Source organism: Bufo bufo, chromosome 11, assembly GCF_905171765.1.
Source record: "Bufo bufo chromosome 11, aBufBuf1.1, whole genome shotgun sequence".
In the NCBI taxonomy this organism is placed as follows: Eukaryota; Metazoa; Chordata; class Amphibia; order Anura; family Bufonidae; genus Bufo; species Bufo bufo.
Genome location: NC_053399.1, coordinates 79,726,696 through 79,747,157, shown reverse-complemented (window position 1 = coordinate 79,747,157; position 20,462 = coordinate 79,726,696). Strand labels below are relative to the sequence as shown.

The following is a 20,462-nucleotide window of genomic DNA, read 5'->3' as shown; positions in this document are numbered from 1 at the left end:
CGTGAAGCTAGGTATCGTGGATGAGTGTGTTTCTTCTGCTCTGGCAGCAGGCACAGTTTCACCGCGCCCAGGGCCACCGCCTCTGCGTGCACCATCAGCAGCACGGCCACTTCCCCGTCCCTTACTGCTCGCCTTGAGCATATTAAATGGTATATATGCTTGCAAGTATGTCACACATACAGTAGCGCAGGTTTTGTAAGTGTATGCGCAAATAAACTAAACTGAATGTCACTGATATTTAGGATGCTGAAACGTTATACAGGAGATGTAGGGCAGGTAATGTCAAAAAAATAAATAAAAATGAATGTCACTGATATTGGCTACGGCATTACAGTGAGCACGTTTATTGCGGGGAGGAGACTCGAGCATCGCGATGCTCGGCACATCGCGGTTTTCGGACAAGTGAAACACTGAGTGAAAAAGGTGTTCGGCCGAGCATGCTCGCCCAACACTAATAGATATGAGAGAGATAGATCGAGAGATAGCTATGAGATAGATAGATAGATCGAGAGAGAGAGATAGATTGTGAGATAGATACAGGGAGTGCAGAATTATTAGGCAAGTTGTATTTTTGAGGATTAATTTTATTATTGAACAACAACCATGTTCTCAATGAACCCAAAAAACTCATTAATATCAAAGCTGAATATTTTTGGAAGTAGTTTTTAGTTTGTTTTTAGTTTTAGCTATTTTAGGGGGATATCTGTGTGTGCAGGTGACTATTACTGTGCATAATTATTAGGCAACTTAACAAAAAACAAATATATACCAATTTCAATTATTTATTTTTACCAGTGAAACCAATATAACATCTCAACATTCACAAATATACATTTCTGACATTCAAAAACAAAACAAAAACAAATCAGTGACCAATATAGCCACCTTTCTTTGCAAGGACACTCAAAAGCCTGCCATCCATGGATTCTGTCAGTGTTTTGATCTGTTCACCATCAACATTGCGTGCAGCAGCAACCACAGCCTCCCAGACACTGTTCAGAGAGGTGTACTGTTTTCCCTCCTTGTAAATCTCACATTTGATGATGGACCACAGGTTCTCAATGGGGTTCAGATCAGGTGAACAAGGAGGCCATGTCATTAGATTTTCTTCTTTTATACCCTTTCTTGCCAGCCACGCTGTGGAGTACTTGGACGCGTGTGATGGAGCATTGTCCTGCATGAAAATCATGTTTTTCTTGAAGGATGCAGACTTCTTCCTGTACCACTGCTTGAAGAAGGTGTCTTCCAGAAACTGGCAGTAGGACTGGGAGTTGAGCTTGACTCCATCCTCAACCCGAAAAGGCCCCACAGCCCAAACCAGTACTCCACCTCCACCTTGCTGGCGTCTGAGTCGGACTGGAGCTCTCTGCCCTTTACCAATCCAGCCACGGGCCCATCCATCTGGCCCATCAAGACTCACTCTCATTTCATCAGTCCATAAAACCTTAGGAAAATCAGTCTTGAGATATTTCTTGGCCCACTCTTGACGTTTCAGCTTGTGTGTCTTGTTCAGTGGTGGTCGTCTTTCAGCCTTTCTTACCTTGGCCATGTCTCTGAGTATTGCACACCTTGTGCTTTTGGGCACTCCAGTGATGTTGTAGCTCTGAAATATGGCCAAACTGGTGGCAAGTGGCATCTTGGCAGCTGCACGCTTGACTTTTCTCAGTTCATGGGCAGTTATTTTGCGCCTTGGTTTTTCCACACGCTTCTTGCGACCCTGTTGACTATTTTGAATGAAACGCTTGATTGTTCGATGATCACGCTTCAGAAGCTTTGCAATTTTAAGAGTGCTGCATCCCTCTGCAAGATATCTCACTATTTTTGACTTTTCTGAGCCTGTCAAGTCCTTCTTTTGACCCATTTTGCCAAAGGAAAGGAAGTTGCCTATTAATTATGCACACCTAATATAGGGTGTTGATGTCATTACACCACACCCCTTCTCATTACAGAGATGCACATCACCTAATATGCTTAATTGGTAGTAGGCTTTCGAGCCTATACAGCTTGGAGTAAGACAACATGCATAAAGAGGATGATGTGGTCAAAATACTCATTTGCCTAATAATTCTGCACGCAGTGTAGATAGATAGATCTTGAGATCGAGATATATGAGATAGATAGATAGATAGTGAGATCGAGAGATATGAGAGAGATAGATCGTGAGATCGAGAGATATGAGAGAGATCGAGAGTTATGAGAAAGATTGAGAGATATGAGAGAGATTGAGAGATAGATATGAGAGAGAGAGAGATCGGGAGATAGATAGATAGATCGTGAGATAGAGTGAAGTGACCAGAGTGAACACTGTTCAGGAGAATGGCGGTCGGCAAATTCAACTCAGACACGCTAAATAACTGAACTTTCTTTCTTCTCAGGTTGAGAGGCACAGTTCATATTAACATTACTCAACTTAAACTTTGTAGAGGGGGAATGACTCAGATGAATTTCACATTGACTATCCACCTCTTTAGCGAACCTTTGAAGTCTTTGCTGCTCAGTCTCTTAGCTGATCCATTGGTTCATTTTGCAGGATGTGCCCCCAGTGTCTCAAGTGCACCTGAAATGTGTGACTCAGAACACAACTTCATCTTAAAGGTGTTGTCTGTTGTATTTATATTGATGACCTATTCTCAGGATGGGTCATCAATATCAGATCGACGGGGGTTGGACTCCCGACACCCCCGCTGATCATCGTATGAGCACTGCCTTCTCTTCATTGTTTACCTGCTCACCTTCGCAACCACAGCAGTGAGCAGTGTAATTAAATCTCAGTCATCCTACGTCCCATTCACTTCTATGGGACGGATCTTTCCTCTACACTTGAACGGAAGGCGCTGTCCCATAGAAGTGAATGGGGATGGACGAGCTGCAATTACACTTCTCACCACTTCGGTTGCTATTTGAAAGGGCTGCAGTGCTCAGACGTGTGCTGCATCCTCTTCACATAATACAAAGCACAGCGCCGTACATTGTATAGTGGCTGTGCTTAGTATTGCAGCTCAGAAATGTTGACTGAAATGGGACTGAGCTGCATATACGGTAAGCAGTGACCGATGTGTGTGCCATCACTGGTTTAGGAGGAGGCTTCAGCCTGTTTCAACGTCTGATATTATAAAGAAAACTGCTTGAACTTACAGCTCATCCGTCTTCCCTTTATCCCAGGCACGCCGCCACTCTCCTTTTGAGTCCTTTTGCCTGGCTAGCCGTTCATGGTCAACTTGTTCACGCTGTTTCTTCCACTGTAAGTACTGGTTATGCTCCATTGCTGACGTTGTCAGAGAGTAGTCAGAGCGGCTCACCTCACCTTTTTCACCAGGCTTCAAAAAGCAAAACATTAAAAAGCTGAAAAAATGCAAAATTTTAAGGATGTTATAAAATCACAAACGATAAGAGTGAAGAAATTTTTGCCTGCAGAATTTGCAAGTGTCCTATTCTTAGAAGCAGTAATGCTTACCTGGTGGCTTTAGGGTCTGGCTACACAGGGTGGAATTTTTGCTGCAGATTTCAGTGTATTTCAACACCAAAATCCTACTAATCATACCCAAGTGAGTGGGGGTGTATAGTGGGGGTTGTTGTCATGTATTACAGCTCTAAGGATCATGTTAAGAGTAAGGGTATGTTCACATGATCGATTTTTGGCACGGGTTCCAGCGTGGATTCAGTGTCGAAAACCGTGCAGAACCTGCACGGAAACTGTCTCCCATTGTTTATTTTCAATTGGAGGCTGCTCCGCAGTTTATGAGGCCGAGGATTTTTCACATGCGCTTTTCCAGACTGTGCCAAGAATGTTCATGTTCATCGACACCTTGGAACACCATCAGGGCTGGTGCAAGGATTTTTGCCACCGTAGGCAAAAGCTAATTTAGCTGCCCGCTTGACTCCGCCTATTGACCACACCCCTTTTCCGCCCCTTTTTCAGCCACCTATTGCATGCAACATTTAACTATGGTCGTGTACCCTTTGCCAGTCTATGGTCATGTACCCTGTGCCAGTCTGACTATGGTCATGTATATATACAGTACAGACCAAAAGTTTGGACACACCTTCTCATTCAAAGAGTTTTCTTTATTTTCATGACTATGAAGGCATCAAAATTATGAATTAACACATGTTGAATTATATACATAACAAACAAGTGTGAAACAACTGAAAATATGTCATATTCTAGGTTCTTCAAAGTAGCCACCTTTTGCTTTGATTACTGCTTTGCACACTCTTGGCATTCTCTTGATGAGCTTCAAGAGGTAGTCCCCTGAAATGGTCTTCTAACAGTCTTGAAGGAGTTCCCAGAGATGCTTAGCACTTGTTGGCCCTTTTGCCTTCACTCTGCGGTTCAGCTCACCCCAAACCATCTCAATTGGGTTCAGGTCCGGTGACTGTGGAGGCCAGGTCATCTAGCGCAGCACCCCATCACTCTCCTTCATGGTCAAATAGCCCTTACTTTCAAAGTTTTCCCAATTTTTCGGCTGACTGACTGACCTTCATTTCTTAAAGTAATGATGGCCACTCGTTTTTCTTTACTTAGCTGCTTTTTCTCTTGCCATAATACAAATTCTAACAGTCTATTCAGTAGGACTATCAGCTGTGTATCCACCTGACTTCTCCTCAACACAAATGATGGTCCCAACCCCATTTATAAGGCAAGAAATCCCACTTATTAAACCTGACAGGGCACACCTGTAAAGTGAAAACCATTTCAGGGGACTACCTCTTGAAGCTCATCAAGAGAATGCCAAGAGTGTGCAAAGCAGTAATCAAAGCAAAAGGTGGCTACTTTGAAGAACCTAGAATATGACATATTTTCAGTTGTTTCACACTTGTTTGTTATGTATATAATTCCACATGTGTTAATTCATAGTTTTGATGCCTTCAGTGTGAATCTACAATTTTCATAGTCAAGAAAATAAAGAAAACTCTTTGAATGAGAAGGTGTGTCCAAACTTTTGGTCTGTACTGTAATATCCAGCCATTGTCTGCCACCTAGTACCATCCCAGTGATGCCAATCACTCTGCGCTGTTCAGCAGGTTGGCACACCAAACACGAGCAGTGCCACCTATTCACTGCCAGGCGCCATTCAGCCACTGTCTGAAATCCTGTGCCACCAGGGCAACATAAAACAGTATGCTGCCTTGTGCCCTCTGCCAGTCTGGCACTGTCCTGCACCCTGTACCATTCATAGCCCTTTAGACAGTCTGTGCCACCTATTAGGCTCCATGTGCCACTGCTGGGCACCCTGTGCCAGTCAGAATCTATGGCCCCTAGTCAAGCAGCAGGTGTGCCCTGACCCCTGCACACAAGTGTGTGCCACCCTGCTGCCAGTCACTGTCCTGCAGCCTCTGACACCCTAGTGCAGGTTGTCAGAGTGCGGTTGCTAGGGGTGCTCACCAGGTTCTGCTCCTCGCTGTGCTCCAGGTCCACATTGCCTTGGCTCTTGCCAAGATCATGTGTCTTTGGCGCGTGATCCCGCGAGACCCACCTCTGGAGGTCACTGGTCTCGCGGGATTGTGCGCCCGAAGTCAGGGCCGGTGCAAGGATTTTTGTCAACAGAAGCAAATGTACATTTTGCCCCCCCCCCATCATTTCACATTTCTGCCCCTCATGATTCATGTCCATTTCTTGCCCCCTCCCCATCATTTCACATTTCTGCCCCTCATGATTCATGTCCATTTCTTGCCCCCCCCCATGTGCTAATATCATAGTGCCATCCTCTCCCCCTGCCCGCTAATGTGCCAGTATCAAGTGCCTCTCTCCTTCCCCCTCCATGTGCCAATAGCCCTCCCCCCTCCCCCGTGGCAGTGAAGTAACAGTCCGGTATTTAAAAAAAAAAAAAAAAAACACTTTCAGAAAAGTTTCTCCTGGGACTCAAACTCACAACCTTTCACATCAGAAGCAAGGCATTTAACCACACAGCTATGAAAGCAGTGTAGCCAGTTACTTAAAAAAAAAAGTTAAGTAGCAGTCCGGTATTTAAAAAAGAAACAAAAAAAAAAAACCACACTTTCAGAAAAGTTTCTCCTGGGATTTGAACTCAAGACCTTTACACATCAGAGGCAAGGCATTTACCCTCACAGCCATGAAAGCTGTATTACCAGTTGCTTAAAAAAAATATATATATAAGACTTCTACTGTAGGTAACTTTGATACTTAGTGTACATCCATACACATGACAGCTGCCCCAGTACACTGTGTATGGATGTAGCAGAGCTGGGTGTGTTGGGGCAGCTGACATGTGTATGGATGTACACTAGGTATCAAAGTTACCTACAGTAGAAGTCTTATTTTTTTTTTTTTTTTTAAAAGCAACTATTAATACAGCTTTCATGGCTGTGAGGGTAAATACCTTGCCTCTGATGTGTAAAGGTCGTGAGTTCGAATCCCAGGAGAAACTTTTCTGAAAGAAAGCCTAAATGAGATTTAAAGAGGACCTTTCACTTGTATAAACTATGTGAACTGAGTATGCTGCCATATAGAGCGGCGCCCGGGGATCTCACTGCACTTACTATTATCCCCGGGCGCCGCTCCGTTCTCCCGTTATAGGCTCCGGTACCTTTGCTCCTTAAGTTATAGTAGGCGGGTCTTCCCTTGTCCTGTGGGCGTCTCCTTCTCCTATGCTGCAGCGCTGGCCAATCGCAGCTCACAGCCTGGGAGGTTTTTTTCTCCCAGGCTGTGAGCTGTGCGCTGCGATTGGCCAGCGCTGCAGCCTAGGAGAAGGAGACGCCCACAGGACAAGGGAAGACCCGCCTACTATAACTTAAGGAGCAAAGGTACCGGAGCTTATAACGGGAGAACGGAGCGGCGCCCGGGGATAATAGTAAGTGCAGTGAGATCCCCGGGTGCCGCTCTATATGGCAGCATACTCAGTTCACATAGTTTATACAAGTGAAAGGTCCTCTTTAAATACACCATGGTGTCTTGTAGCTGTGTCTCAGCTGCGTGCCGCTCTCTCTGCCCGAAGTGAACTCATCGGAGCGCATCGGCCGGCATATACAGGAACAGAAGGAGATGAGATGATGTCAGATGGATGACAAGTAGGGGGCGGGGCGCAGGCGGCGGCCGGGGCGCCCCAAGGCAGAGTGCGCTCTACGCGGTTGCCTACTCTGCTTATGGGTGGCGCCGGCCCTGAACACCATTAAAAATGAAAAACCATGGCAGAAACCTCAGCGAATTTTGAGAAGGTCAACATCCATCGTGTGAACATACCCTCAGGGCGTGTTCACACAGTTTTTGGCGTGTCTCCCACACGGAATCCACTAAAAAACAAACAAACAAAAAACTCCTCCAAACTGTTTCCCATTCATTTCCACATGTTAAAAAAAAGAGAAAAAAAAAAAGAGAAGCAATAGGCCCTATCTTGGAGCGGAATCAGCATTGAATCTCCTATTGACGATCCAAGGATCCATGCAAAAAAAAAGGCAAGCAGAAAAGGCTTCAAAAAAACGTGCAAAAAAGCTCCTTAAAAAGACTCCATCGTGTGAACATGTCCTAAGGGTACAGCTACATGTCCCATTTTCCTGATGCAGTTTTGGAAGCCAAAATCAGTGGATCATACAAGGAGAGAAGGTATAAAGGACAGATACGACTTCTCTTTACTGAATTCACTCCTTGTTTTGGCTTCCAAAACTGCATCAGGAAACCTGACCATGTGACCCAACCCTAACAAAGGCAATGTTGTACTTTACGGGGCCACCAATGTGAGGTCAATAAGGCTTTACTCAAGTGTCCCACCGTTAGATGGATTTCTTGTTTTAGGGACACTTATTATCTGATGGACATGTGCTAAATTTGCTAACCATTGCTGTCTTTGCCTGGTTCAGATGTGTGGTGGTGGTAGGCTGTGAGAAGCCGGCATATGATGGCTTTGTACATATTGCTCACCTCTTTGTTTTGTTCTGTTTTGCGCTTTGTCTTGTTTTTTTGTATCCTCCTTTCTACTTTTGGTATAGCAGATATCTAGAAGAAGAATGAATTTTAGTAACAGCAGGCCTCAGATAGAAAAGTATATAATTTAGCATTTAGTACAGCAATGTTCTGCAGATACAGTTGCAAGAAAAAGTATGTGAACCCTTTGGAATGATATGGATTTCTGCACAAATTGGTCATAAAATGTGATCAAGTCACAATAATAGACAATGACAGTCTGCTTAAACTAATAACACACAAAGAATTTAATGTTACCATGTTTTTATTGAACACACCATGTAAACATTCACAGTGCAGGTGGAAAAAGTATGTGAACCCTTGTGTTTAATAACTGGTTGAACCTCCTTTGGCAGCAATAACTTCAACCAAACGTTTCCTGTAGTTGCAGATCAGACGTGCACAACGGTCAGGAGTAATTCTTGACCATTCCTCTTTACAGAACTGTTTCAGTTCAGCAAAATTCTTGGGATGTCTGGTGTGAATCGCTTTCTTGAGGTCATGCCACAGTATCTCAATCGGGTTGAGGTCAGGACTCTGACTGGGCCACTCCAGAAGGCGTATTTTCTTCTGTTTAAGCCATTCTGTTGTTGATTTACTTCTATGCTTTGGGTTGTTGTCCTGTTGCAACACCCATCTTCTGTTGAGCTTCAGCTGGTGGACAGATGGCCTTAAGTTCTCCTGCAAAATTCTTGATAAACTTGGGAATTCATTTTTCCTTCGATGATAGCAATTCGTCCAAAGCAGCCCCAAACCATGATGCCCCCACCACCATACTTCACAGTTGGGATGAGGTTTTGATGTTGGTCTGCTGTGTCTCTTTTTCTCCACACATAGTGTTGTGTGTTTCTTCGAATCAACTTTGGTTTTATCTGTCCACAGAATATTTTGCCAGTACTGCTGTGGAACATCCAGGTGCTCTTGTGTAAACTGTAAACGTGCAGCAAGGTTTTCCAGTTTGCATCAACATCCTTTAAAATAATAATTTATGAATGTCGCTGTAATTTTGTGATGTGTTTCTTTTACCTTTATTGCTCCATTCTTCCGTTCTGGGCTGTGGTCACATGACCATGTCCATGCAACTCTTTATTTCCTGTGATGTTGTGTCCATTGGCGGGGCCGTGATAGGGGAGTGTCTATGTAACTGGCTGGATGGGAGGAGCTATAATCTATCTAGGCGTTGTTAGGGGCGGTGCTGGAGATGTGGCAGAGAAAGGAGAAGTGCATCATGGGTTTGGTCGGATACAACAACAGGAAGTGCTACATACAGAGTACACAAACCAGAGTGATTGGTTTACATGATGAAGAGCATGGGAAGATGTACATGAGGTCAACGACTACATGAAAAACCCTAGTATTCCCAGAAAAGACCTTTAAGCCCTACTTAACCCTGGAAGTGCCTACACTATAGGTAGGTAATTAAAGATCAAACATCCTGTGGTCAAAACTGTCAACAATACTGCACCAACAGTCTCTCGATATTTATTAGTCCACTGATCAATCAGAAGAACAGGAAAAACATATCCTTTATTTTGAGCATCTATTGCGCTCATTTTGCATCTGTTTTTTTTTTTTTTTTGGCAGTTCCCTCTGAGATCCTTTATTTTTCAGGGGAGAAAAAGTCTAAAATACCCGAATCTCTGAGGGAACTGACAAAAATGGAATCAAAATAAGCACAACGGATGCTGAAAATAGAGGATGCATTTTTAAAATATTTCTGTTCTAGATCGATCAGAAGAAGGGAAAACTAAAAGGTGATTTGAATGTTGCCTTAGTGATACCAGAACAACATTCATCTTGTTTACCGATTAAAACTAAATGATGAAGCATTTTTTGAGATCTTGTAGCATAAACTGAAGGAGAATTCGGTATCTAGAAAATTCCTCATCACCAGTGAGTATTTCCTCATCACCAGCACAGTGTCTACCTTGACAAGAACGTATAGACAGCATTCATGGTTTATCATGTTTTCCCTAGTTCGTATTTCGAATACCCAGACACAGCAGCGGGCATGATTTCTGCCAGGCTTGCAGTTCAGTGCTGGCTCCTGTACAGCCTCCGCTTCAGAGTTATTGTCTGGAGCGCCTGCCAACTGACATTGCATTCTTTTTGTCCAACGTTTCAAGCCATAAAAGGGAACAGTACAGCTCCGACTAACGCTGACACTCATACCGAGCAGATAAATAGTGTTATGAGCAAGGCCTAGTCCTTCTATCAGCTCCCTGCTAGCTATAAAGCAAATGAAAGCAGACACAAGGACGTAGAGGACTGCAAAATGACATAAAAACTCAGTCTATATAAATTATGCAAAATCTCTGCTTGTTATATTGGATGGTTTTGGCTGGCGCGCAGGGCACCTGATGGATTCTGTAACATAGAGAAGTAAAATGATATAGGAACCTCGTCTTAACCCTTTAATGACCAGGCCTGAAAAGGACACTTTTTTGTGACTTGGCACATGTGGTGGTTTCACGGTCCTAACTTTATTTGTTGGACTACTACATTTTTGCTGTGTTTTTATGTGATACCTAGAGATTTGTATTAGTTTTTTTTGTAATTTTGGAAAAAGTATTTTTTTTCCAAAGTATATACCGTATTTTTTGCCCTATAAGATGCACCGGCCCATAAGACGCACCTAGGTTTTTGAGCAGGAAAATAAGGAAAAAAACATTTTGAACCAAAAGGTGTGCTTTTGGTGGGTTTTGAACTAATGGTGGTCTGTGGATGACACTATTATGGGGGATCTGTGGATGACGCACTGTTATGGGGGCATCTGTGGATGACACTGTTATGGAGGCATCTGGGGATGGTACTATTATGGGGGCATCTGGGGATGGCACTATTATGGGGGCATCTGGGGATGGCACTATTATGGGGGCATCTGGGGATGGCACTAATATGGGGGCATCTGGGGATGGCACTATTATGGGGCATCTGGGGATGGCATGACACTGCTATGGGGGGGATCTGTGGATGACACATAGCATCTTATGCTATGTGTCATCCACAGATCCCCCCCATAACAGTGTCCCTGTGTAGTGAATGACCCCCAATACAGGGGGTGTGGGTCGGCATCTTGTTTTGTAATGGCAGCGGGGCCCGTTGCAGTCACTGTATTCTACTACACCGGGCGCCGCTCACTGTAGTAATCATATAGGCAATGTTAAACTGTAAATTCATTCATCCAGGTTGTAGTACGATACCTACTACTAACTTCCACAGCAAGCAGGAGGCCGGGCGAGCGGGCGGGAGGCGGCAGCGTAACTCAATACGTCACGCGCCTGCGCCGCCTGCTTCATTCATAAAGTGAGTGACGTAGTGAGTTACGCTGCCGCCTCCCGCCCGCTCGCCCGGCCTTCTGCCTGCTATAGAAGTTAGTAGTAAGTACCGTACTACAGCCTGGATGAATGAATTTACAGTTTAACATTGCCTATATGATTACTACAGTGAGCGGGGCCCGGTGTAGTAGAATACAGTTACTGCACCGGGCCCCGCTGCCATTACAAAACAAGATGCCGGCCCCCAGTCCCTCCTCCCTCCCGCTGATACACAAGCCGGCCGCGCTGTGCAGCAGCACGGCAGCGATGTATCAGTGTAAAATTGCAGCATTCGCCCCATAAGACGCAGTGCTATTTTCCCCCCACTTTTGGGGGGGAAAAAGTGCAACTTATAGGGCGAAAAATACGGTATACGTTATTAAAATGAATTCCCTATTATGTTTCAGTCATTTTGATATATAATATGTGTAATTTAATGTGAACGGGGCAACTATGGTGATAGTTTTGGTTGGTGTGGGTGGTTTTCTTTTTTCTTTTATTAGTATTCTATTATATTTTTGTACTTTATTTTCATTTAGTACTGGCACACATGTCCCCAAGAGCAGGGGCGTTGCTAGAGTCAGGCCCAAGCCCCAATGCATATGGCCCAATTCTCTAAGTGGACCGACCGCCCTAAACACTAGCACTGAAGACATTTTACTTTACTTGCTATACAGCAGCACATACCTCTCACATCCAGGGCCTCCCAGGTGACGTCTCCTCTGATGTAGATCTTCTCTGTCATCATATTCTCCATTCGGTCCGGACACTTCTCTCAGCCGCGCCTCGTCTCTGCAGAGTGTGACACACAGACATCTTAGCTTCCTCACTTTTCTGTACCCCCAAATACTATGCTGAAGAAAAATAAGTGCCCTCAATAGTAACAGTACTCCTCATAGTCCCACCAATAGTAATTCCCTTCTAGAATACTCTCATTAGTAATACTGCCTCCTACTGGACCCAACAGTGACAACACTCCCCAAGAGTGCCCCCATTAGTAGAATAGCCCTCCAGTATTAATAATGCCCTTACAGAGCCCCCAGTAGAAATAAAGCCCCCTATTGTTCCCCCAGTGGTAATAAAGCTCTCTACAGACCCCTCAGTAGTAATAAGGCCTCTTAGTAGAAATAATGTGGATCTAGAAGTCCATCCTATAGAACCCCCAGTAATAATAAGAACGCCTAATGTCCCCTGGATTTAAAAGGCCCCCACATTGCCCCCAGTATTTATAATGCCTCCTACTGTTATAATGCTCACCCTGAAGTGCCGCCAGTATTTATAATGCCCCCTGTAGTTATATTCCTCCGTTTACTGTCCTCAAAAAATAAAATTCCTCAGCCCCTCCAAAATACAGTCCCATGTAAATAACATCACACCATCTCTCCTGCCCCCTCCAATATACAGTCCCGCAAAAATAACATCACCCACTCCCCAGCCGCCTTCAACATACTGTCCCATGTAAAGAACATCACCCCCTTAATAATCAGTCCCATGTAAAGAACATCACTCCCTCCCCCAGACACTTTCTACATACAGTCCCATGTAAAAAAAAACAACCCCTCCCCAGCCACCTCCAACATGCAGTCCCATGTAAATAACATTACCCCTCAACAATTAGTCCCATGTAATATCACTCCCTCCCACAGCCGCCTTCAACATATACTCCCATGTAAATAACATCACCCTGCTCCAGCCACCTCCAACATGCATTCCCATGTAAAAAAAAATTACTCCCTCAACTTTCAGTCCCATGTAAATAACATCACTCCACCCCACTGTCCTATGTAAATAACTTCCCTCCCTTCAGCCCTAACATACAGTACCAGTTAAATAACTACAACTCCCAACATTGCTCTGCTTCTCACATTGAGTAATCTAGCCCTTCACTTACCTCACCACAGCTTCGTCCTCTCCTGCACTGGTCACATGATGATGACATCATGGCAGGTCCTTTTCAGCTACTGCATTCAGAACTGATCACATGGACTGTGATGTCACCACAGGTCCTTCAGCTCATGCAGGGCATTGGATTCAATTGTATTGCCATCCTGAGGATGGCAATAGAGTTGTATCTAGCTGGCAGGCAGTACATTCGGGGCCTGGGACAAAACATCAGGGGCCTAGGCCCTGAATGTTTTAACCTAGCAACGCCCCTGCCCAAGAGGTCATCAAAGAGGATTGGCTCCATTCTGTCTCGGTTGTGAAGCAACTGTGCGGCATTTGAGTACCCTGCGGGTGAAGGGGCTGCGGCTGGCTCTAATTAAAAGGGGTTATCCATGACTAATACATACCTTCCAGAGTGACTGGGAGACAGATATGAAATAGACAAATATACAGACTGAGATAGATGGATAAAATAGATAGATTACACAGATTTTCTAGATAGGCTTTGTATGTCAACATTGCTGCAAGGCAAGTAATGATTAATATATCCAGAAATTCATTCTGAAGGACAGCATTTTCCTTCCAGCAGCAGTCTAAGCTATCCACATCAAACAAACTAAATCCTACAATCAGGTTCTTCCCTGCCCTGCACCCTCAAGAAACCACCATGCCAACCTAACTACAGTTAAAGAATCTCTTACAAATGTCTTTATGTACATCGCCATCTTTTGGATGCAGGTGGAAGTGCATTTAGTCATCAGGTCTCTTCAGAAATAAAACTTTTAGTCAGACAAAACACCAAAAACCAAATATAAAAAAACTGATATAAACCAACACTAGACATCTGTAGACACATACTCTTTAACCACTTAGGGACCACAGGTTTATACCCCCTAAAGACCAGGCCCTTTTTTACAAATCGGCACTACACTACTTTCACCGTTTATTGCTCGGTCATGCAACTTACCACCCAAATGAATTTTACCTCCTTTTCTTCTCACTAATAGAGCTTTCATTTGGTGGTATTTCATTGCTGCTGACATTTTTACTTTTTTTGTTATTAATCGAAATTTAACGATTTTTTTGCAAAAAAATGACATTTTTCACTTTCAGTTGTAAAATTTTGCAAAAAAAACGAGATCCATATAGAAATTTTGCTCTAAATTTATAGTTCTACATGTCTTTGATAAAAAAAAAAATGTTTGGGTAAAAAAAAAAATGGTTTGGGTAAAAGTTATAGCGTTTACAAACTATGGTACAAAAATGTGAATTTCCGCTTTTTGAAGCAGCTCTGACTTTCTGAGCACCTGTCATGTTTCCTGAGGTTCTACAATGCCCAGACAGTAAAAACACCCCACAAATGACCCCATTTCGGAAAGTACACACCCTAAGGTATTCGCTGATGGGCATAGTGAGTTCATAGAACTTTTTATTTTTTGTCACAAGTTAGCGGAAAATGATGATTTATTTATTTTTTATTTTTTTTCTTACAAAGTCTCATATTCCACTAACTTGTGACAAAAAATAAAAACTTCTATGAACTCACTATGCCCATCACGAAATACCTTGGGGTCTCTTCTTTCCAAAATGGGGTCACTTGTGGGGTAGTTATACTGCCCTGGCATTCTAGGGGCCCAAATGTGTGGTAAGGAGTTTGAAATCAAATTCTGTAAAAAATGACCTGTGAAATCCGAAAGGTGCTCTTTGGAATGTGGGCCCCTTTGCCCACCTAGGCTGCAAAAAAGTGTCACACATCTGGTATCTCTGTATTCAGGAGAAGTTGAGGAATGTGTTTTGGGGTGTCTTTTTACATATACCCATGCTGGGTGAGATAAATATCTTGGTCAAATGCCAACTTTGTATAAAAAAATGGGAAAAGTTGTCTTTTGCCAAGATATTTCTCTCACCCAGCATGGGTATATGTAAAATGACACCCCAAAACACATTCCCCACCTTCTCCTGAGTACGGCAATACCAGATGTGTGACACTTTTTTGCAGCCTAGGTGGGCAAAGGGGGCCCATATTCCAAAGAGCACCTTTCGGATTTCACAGGTCATTTTTTACAGAATTTGATTTCAAACTCCTTACCACACATTTGGGCCCCTAGAATGCCAGGGCAGTATAACTACCCCACAAGTGACCCCATTTTGGAAAGAAGACACCCCAAGGTATTCCGTGAGGGGCATGGCAAGTTCCTAGAATTTTTTATTTTTTGTCACAAGTTAGTGGAAAATGATGATTTTTTTTTTTTCATACAAAGTCTCATATTCCACTAACTTGTGACAAAAAATAAAAACTTCCATGAACTCACTATGCCCATCAGCGAATACCTTGGGGTCTCTTCTTTCCAAAATGGGGTCACTTGTGGGGTAGTTATACTGCCCTGGCATTCTAGGGGCCCGAATGTGTGGTAAGGAGTTTGAAATCAAATTCTGTAAAAAATGACCTGTGAAATCCGAAAGGTGCTCTTTGGAATATGGGCCCCTTTGCCCACCTAGGCTGCAAAAAAGTGTCACACATCTTGTATCTCTGTATTCAGGAGAAGTTGAGGAATGTGTTTTGGGGTGTCTTTTCACATATACCCATGCTGGGTGAGATAAATATCTTGGTCAAATGCCAACTTTGTATAAAAAAATAGGAAAAGTTGTCTTTTGCCAAGATATTTCTCTCACCCAGCAGGGGTATATGTAAAAAGACACCCCAAAACACATTCCCCACCTTCTCCTGAGTACGGGGATACCAGATGTGTGACACTTTTTTGCAGCCTAGGTGGGCAAAGGGGCCCATATTCCAAAGAGCACCTTTCGGATTTCACAGGTCATTTTTTACAGAATTTGATTTCAAACTCCTTACCACACATTTGGGCCCCTAGAATGCCAGGGCAGTATAACTACCCCACAAGTGACCCCATTTTGGAAAGAAGAGACCCCAAGGTATTCGCTGATGGGCATAGTGAGTTCATGGAAGTTTTTATTTTTTGTCACAAGTTAGTGGAATATGAGACTTTGTATGAAAAAAAAAAAAAAAAAAAAAATCAGCATTTTCCACTAACTTGTGACAAAAAATAAAAAATCCTAGGAACTCGCCATGCCCCTCACGGAATACCTTGGGGTGTCTTCTTTCCAAAATGGGGTCACTTGTGGGGTAGTTATACTGCCCTGGCATTTTCCAGGGGCCCTAATGTGTGGTAAGTAGGTAAATGACCTGTGAAATCCTAAAGGTGCTCTTTGGAATATGGGCCCCTTTGCCCACCTAGGCTGCAAAAAAGTGTCACACATGTGGTATCGCCGTATTCAGGAGAAGTTGGGGAATGTGTTTTGGGGTGTCATTTTACATATACCCTTGCTGGGTGAGAGAAATATCTTGGCAAAAGACAACTTTTCCCATTTTTTTATACAAAGTTGGCATTTGACCAAGATATTTCTCTCACCCAGCATGGGTATATGTAAAATGACACCCCAAAACACATTCCCCAACTTCTCCTGAGTACGGCGATACCAGATGTGTGACACTTTTTTGCAGCCTAGATGCGCAAAGGTGCCCAAATTCCTTTTAGGAGGGCATTTTTAGACATTTGGATACCAGACTTCTTCTCACGCTTTGGGGCCCCTAGAATGCCAGGGCAGTATAAATACCCCACATGTGACCCCATTTTGGAAAGAAGACACCCCAAGGTATTCAATGAGGGGCATGGCGAGTTCATAGAAATTTTTTTTTTTTTGGCACAAGTTAGCGGAAATTGATATTTTTAATTTTTTTCTCACAAAGTCTCCCGTTCCGCTAACTTGGGACAAAAATTTCAATCTTTCATGGACTCAATATGCCCCTCACGGAATACCTGGGGGTGTCTTCTTTCCGAAATGGGGTCACATGTGGGGTATTTATACTGCCCTGGCATTCTAGGGGCCCTAAAGCGTGAGAAGAAGTCTGGAATATAAATGTCTAAAAAATTTTACGCATTTGCTTTCCGTGAGGGGTATGGTGAGTTCATGTGAGATTTTATTTTTTGACACAAGTTAGTGGAATATGAGACTTTGTAAGAAAAAAAAAAAAATAATTCCGCTAACTTGGGCCAAAAAAATGTCTGAATGGAGCCTTATAGGGGGTGATCAATGACAGGGGGAGTGATCAATGACAGGGGGTTGATCAATGACAGGGGGGTGATCAATGACAGGGGGGTGATCAGGGAGTCTATATGGGGTGATAACCACAGTCATTGATCACGCCCGTGTAAGGCTTCATTCAGACGTCCGTATGCGTTTTGCGGATCCGATCCATCTATCAGTGCATCCGTAAAAATCATGCGGACATCTGAATGGAGCTTTACAGGGGGGTAATCAATGACAGGGGGGGTGATCAATGACAGGGGTGTAATCAATGACAGGGGGGTGATCAGGGAGTCTATATGGGGTGATCACCACAGTCATTGATCATGCCCCTGTAAGGCTTCATTCAGACGTCCGGATGCGTTTTGCGGATCCGATCCATCTATCAGTGGATCCGTAAAAATCATGCGGACGTCTGAATGGAGCTTTACAGGGGGGTAATCAATGACAGGGGGGTAATCAATGACAGGGGGGTGATCAGGGAGTCTATAAGGGGTGATCACCACAGTCATTGATCAAGCCCCTGTAAGGCTTCATTCAGACGTCCGGATGCGTTTTGCGGATCCGATCCATCTATCAGTGCATCCGTAAAAATCATGCGGACATCTGAATGGAGCTTTACAGGGGGGTAATCAATGACAGGGGGGTGATCACCACAGTCATTGATCATGCCCCTGTAAGGCTTCATTCAGACGTCCGGATGCGTTTTGCGGATCCGATCCATCTATCAGTGCATCCGTAAAAATCATGCGGACATCTGAATGGAGCTTTACAGGGGGGTGATCAGGGAGTCTATATGGGGTGATCACCACAGTCATTGATCATGCCCCTGTAAGGCTTCATTCAGACGTCCGGATGCGTTTTGCGGATCCGATCCATCTATCAGTGCATCCGTAAAAATCATGCGGACATCTGAATGGAGCTTTACAGGGGGGTGATCAGGGAGTCTATATGGGGTGATCACCACAGTCATTGATCATGCCCCTGTAAGGCTTCATTCAGACGTCCGGATGCGTTTTGCGGATCCGATCCATCTATCAGTGGATCCGTAAAAATCATGCGGACGTCTGAATGGAGCTTTACAGGGGGGTAATCAATGACAGGGGGGTAATCAATGACAGGGGGGTGATCAGGGAGTCTATATGGGGTGATCACCACAGTCATTGATCACGCCCCTGTAAGGCTTCATTCAGACGTCCGGATGCGTTTTGCGGATCCGATCCATCTATCAGTGGATCCGTAAAAATCATGCGGACGTCTGAATGGAGCTTTACAGGGGGTTGATCAATGACAGGGGGGTAATCAATGACAGGGGGGTGATCAGGGAGTCTATATGGGGTGATCAGGGGCTAATAAGGGGTTAATATGTGACGGGGGGGTGTAGTGTAGTGTAGTGTAGTGGTGCTTGGTGGGACTTTACTGAGCTACCTGTGTCCTCTGGTGGTCGATCCAAACAAAGGGGACCACCAGAGGACCAGGTAGCAGGTATATTAGACGCTGTTATCAAAACAGCGTCTAATATACCTGTTAGGGGTTAAAAAAAACACATCTCCAGCCTGCCAGCGAACGATCGCCGCTGGCAGGCTGGAGATCCACTCTCTTACCTTCCGATCCTGTGAGCGCGCGCGCCTGTGTGCGCGCGTTCACAGGAAATCTCGGCTCACGCGAGATGACGCCTATTGGCGTTAGCGTAGCCTGGGGGAGCCGCCGCGATGACGCCTTTCGGCGTTAGCGTGGCGGCAAGCGGTTAAGTCTTTCTTTAAAATAATAATAAATTAGGTACTCACTACGTTTTCAGACCCTGGGAGATCAAACCTACGAGCAGCTACTTGTTCGCTAGTCAAATGTCACTTCTTGACCGTGCTGGAGCAAAGAAGAGGTGTTTTTTTTTAATTCAATATGTCTATATATTCAGGTAGTACTCACCTTCTGTCTGGAAATAGCAATCTGCATATGAGGACCTGTACCAAAGGCGTTATTAACGTCTTCCATGGATAGTTTAGTTTTACTTGTCAAATATACGACATCTTGGTCAATCTTCTTACCAATTGTCCTCATGCCCTAGAGATAATATGGCATATGTCATACAGTACTATGGGTAAAGTGATTACAATTTCACTCATTTAACAATTCACGAGAATTTAAAAATGACTATGTCTTAAATGAACAGGTTTTAAATATTGTAACTTCACGTTTCATGGCTTTCCTTGGTAACTGTGACTAGAAGGTCTCAATCCAATGACCAAGAGTAAATAAAGTTATATTAAATGGGGTGGTCCGGTTTAAAAAAAACAAACACTTTCATACATTTCATTATGGAAATCTTGGGTTAGTATGGGGGGTTTTCCTTTATTTTAGGATTCTTCTCTCCTGACCAGAATGGAGAGTGGTCACAAACAGCATCTCTTGTTGTGGAGGACCTGTCCTGTCCTGCAGACCATTGTTGTGATTGAACAATTCTCTTAGCTTCTCCTGTGGAGGTGTTGCAGAGAAATTTAAACAGTTACTGCCAGGTTTTCCCTAGACTACAGCTGATTGCTGGGACTCCCAGCAGGCGGACACGTTGAGGGAGATTAATATAGACCTGCGCCAGTCTTGATATTCCCTGCACACCTCATCATAAATTAGGCGCATCCTCCTGTAGTCCGTATGCCTTACCAGAAATCTACGACAGCTCGGAACTGCGATAGTTTCTGGCTTCATTTACACCAGAAAACTATCATAAATGACGATACATTTGTCAGGGTGGTTGACCACACCCCGTCCCCACCATTACCATGCCACCTTTCAGAAACGTTGTAAGGACGGCAAAAAGTGGGAGATGCTAATTGTTTTCAAATAATGACATCCAACATAATTGCACTTCCTCTGGTCCCTTTTGCTAAATGGCCACCCTACCAAAACTATTAAATGCTAAAATCTTTAACTCCTTTTGGACCTTTGGCATACATGTACGGCACGGTGGACAAGGAGTTCCACACATCTGCCGTAAATGTACAGTGTCATTCATGTACTGTGCACTCATCAAGTAGGGCAGAACCTGCTCCTACTAGATCAGCGGCAGAGGCACGGCTGTTATCCTGCTGTATCCACCTGCATCTCTGAACTGCTGACTGCCACACCAAAGGGATTTACAGAGGGAGGGAGCTTCCTCTCTTACCCCATTGGCTCCCCACAATGCAATTGTGAGATGCTGATGGCTGCTAAAGCAAACCGATGCCCACAGGCTTAGGGCT

At 44.1% G+C, this 20,462-nt stretch overlaps 1 protein-coding gene across 3 annotated transcripts in view; it reads right to left on the bottom strand.

The window, feature by feature from the left end:
* Window positions 1–20,462, bottom strand: part of CCDC9B (coiled-coil domain containing 9B) — a 69,524-nt gene that overhangs the window by 30,942 nt on the left and 18,120 nt on the right. For all 3 annotated transcript variants that reach the window (XM_040411696.1, XM_040411694.1, XM_040411695.1), the window contains 3 exons: window positions 19,153–19,287; window positions 7,877–7,951; window positions 3,136–3,317 (listed from right to left, as the gene is read on the bottom strand). In XM_040411696.1, the coding sequence (XP_040267630.1) occupies window positions 3,136–3,317; window positions 7,877–7,951; window positions 19,153–19,287 (392 nt within the window). The remainder of the gene's footprint in view (window positions 1–3,135; window positions 3,318–7,876; window positions 7,952–19,152; window positions 19,288–20,462) is intronic.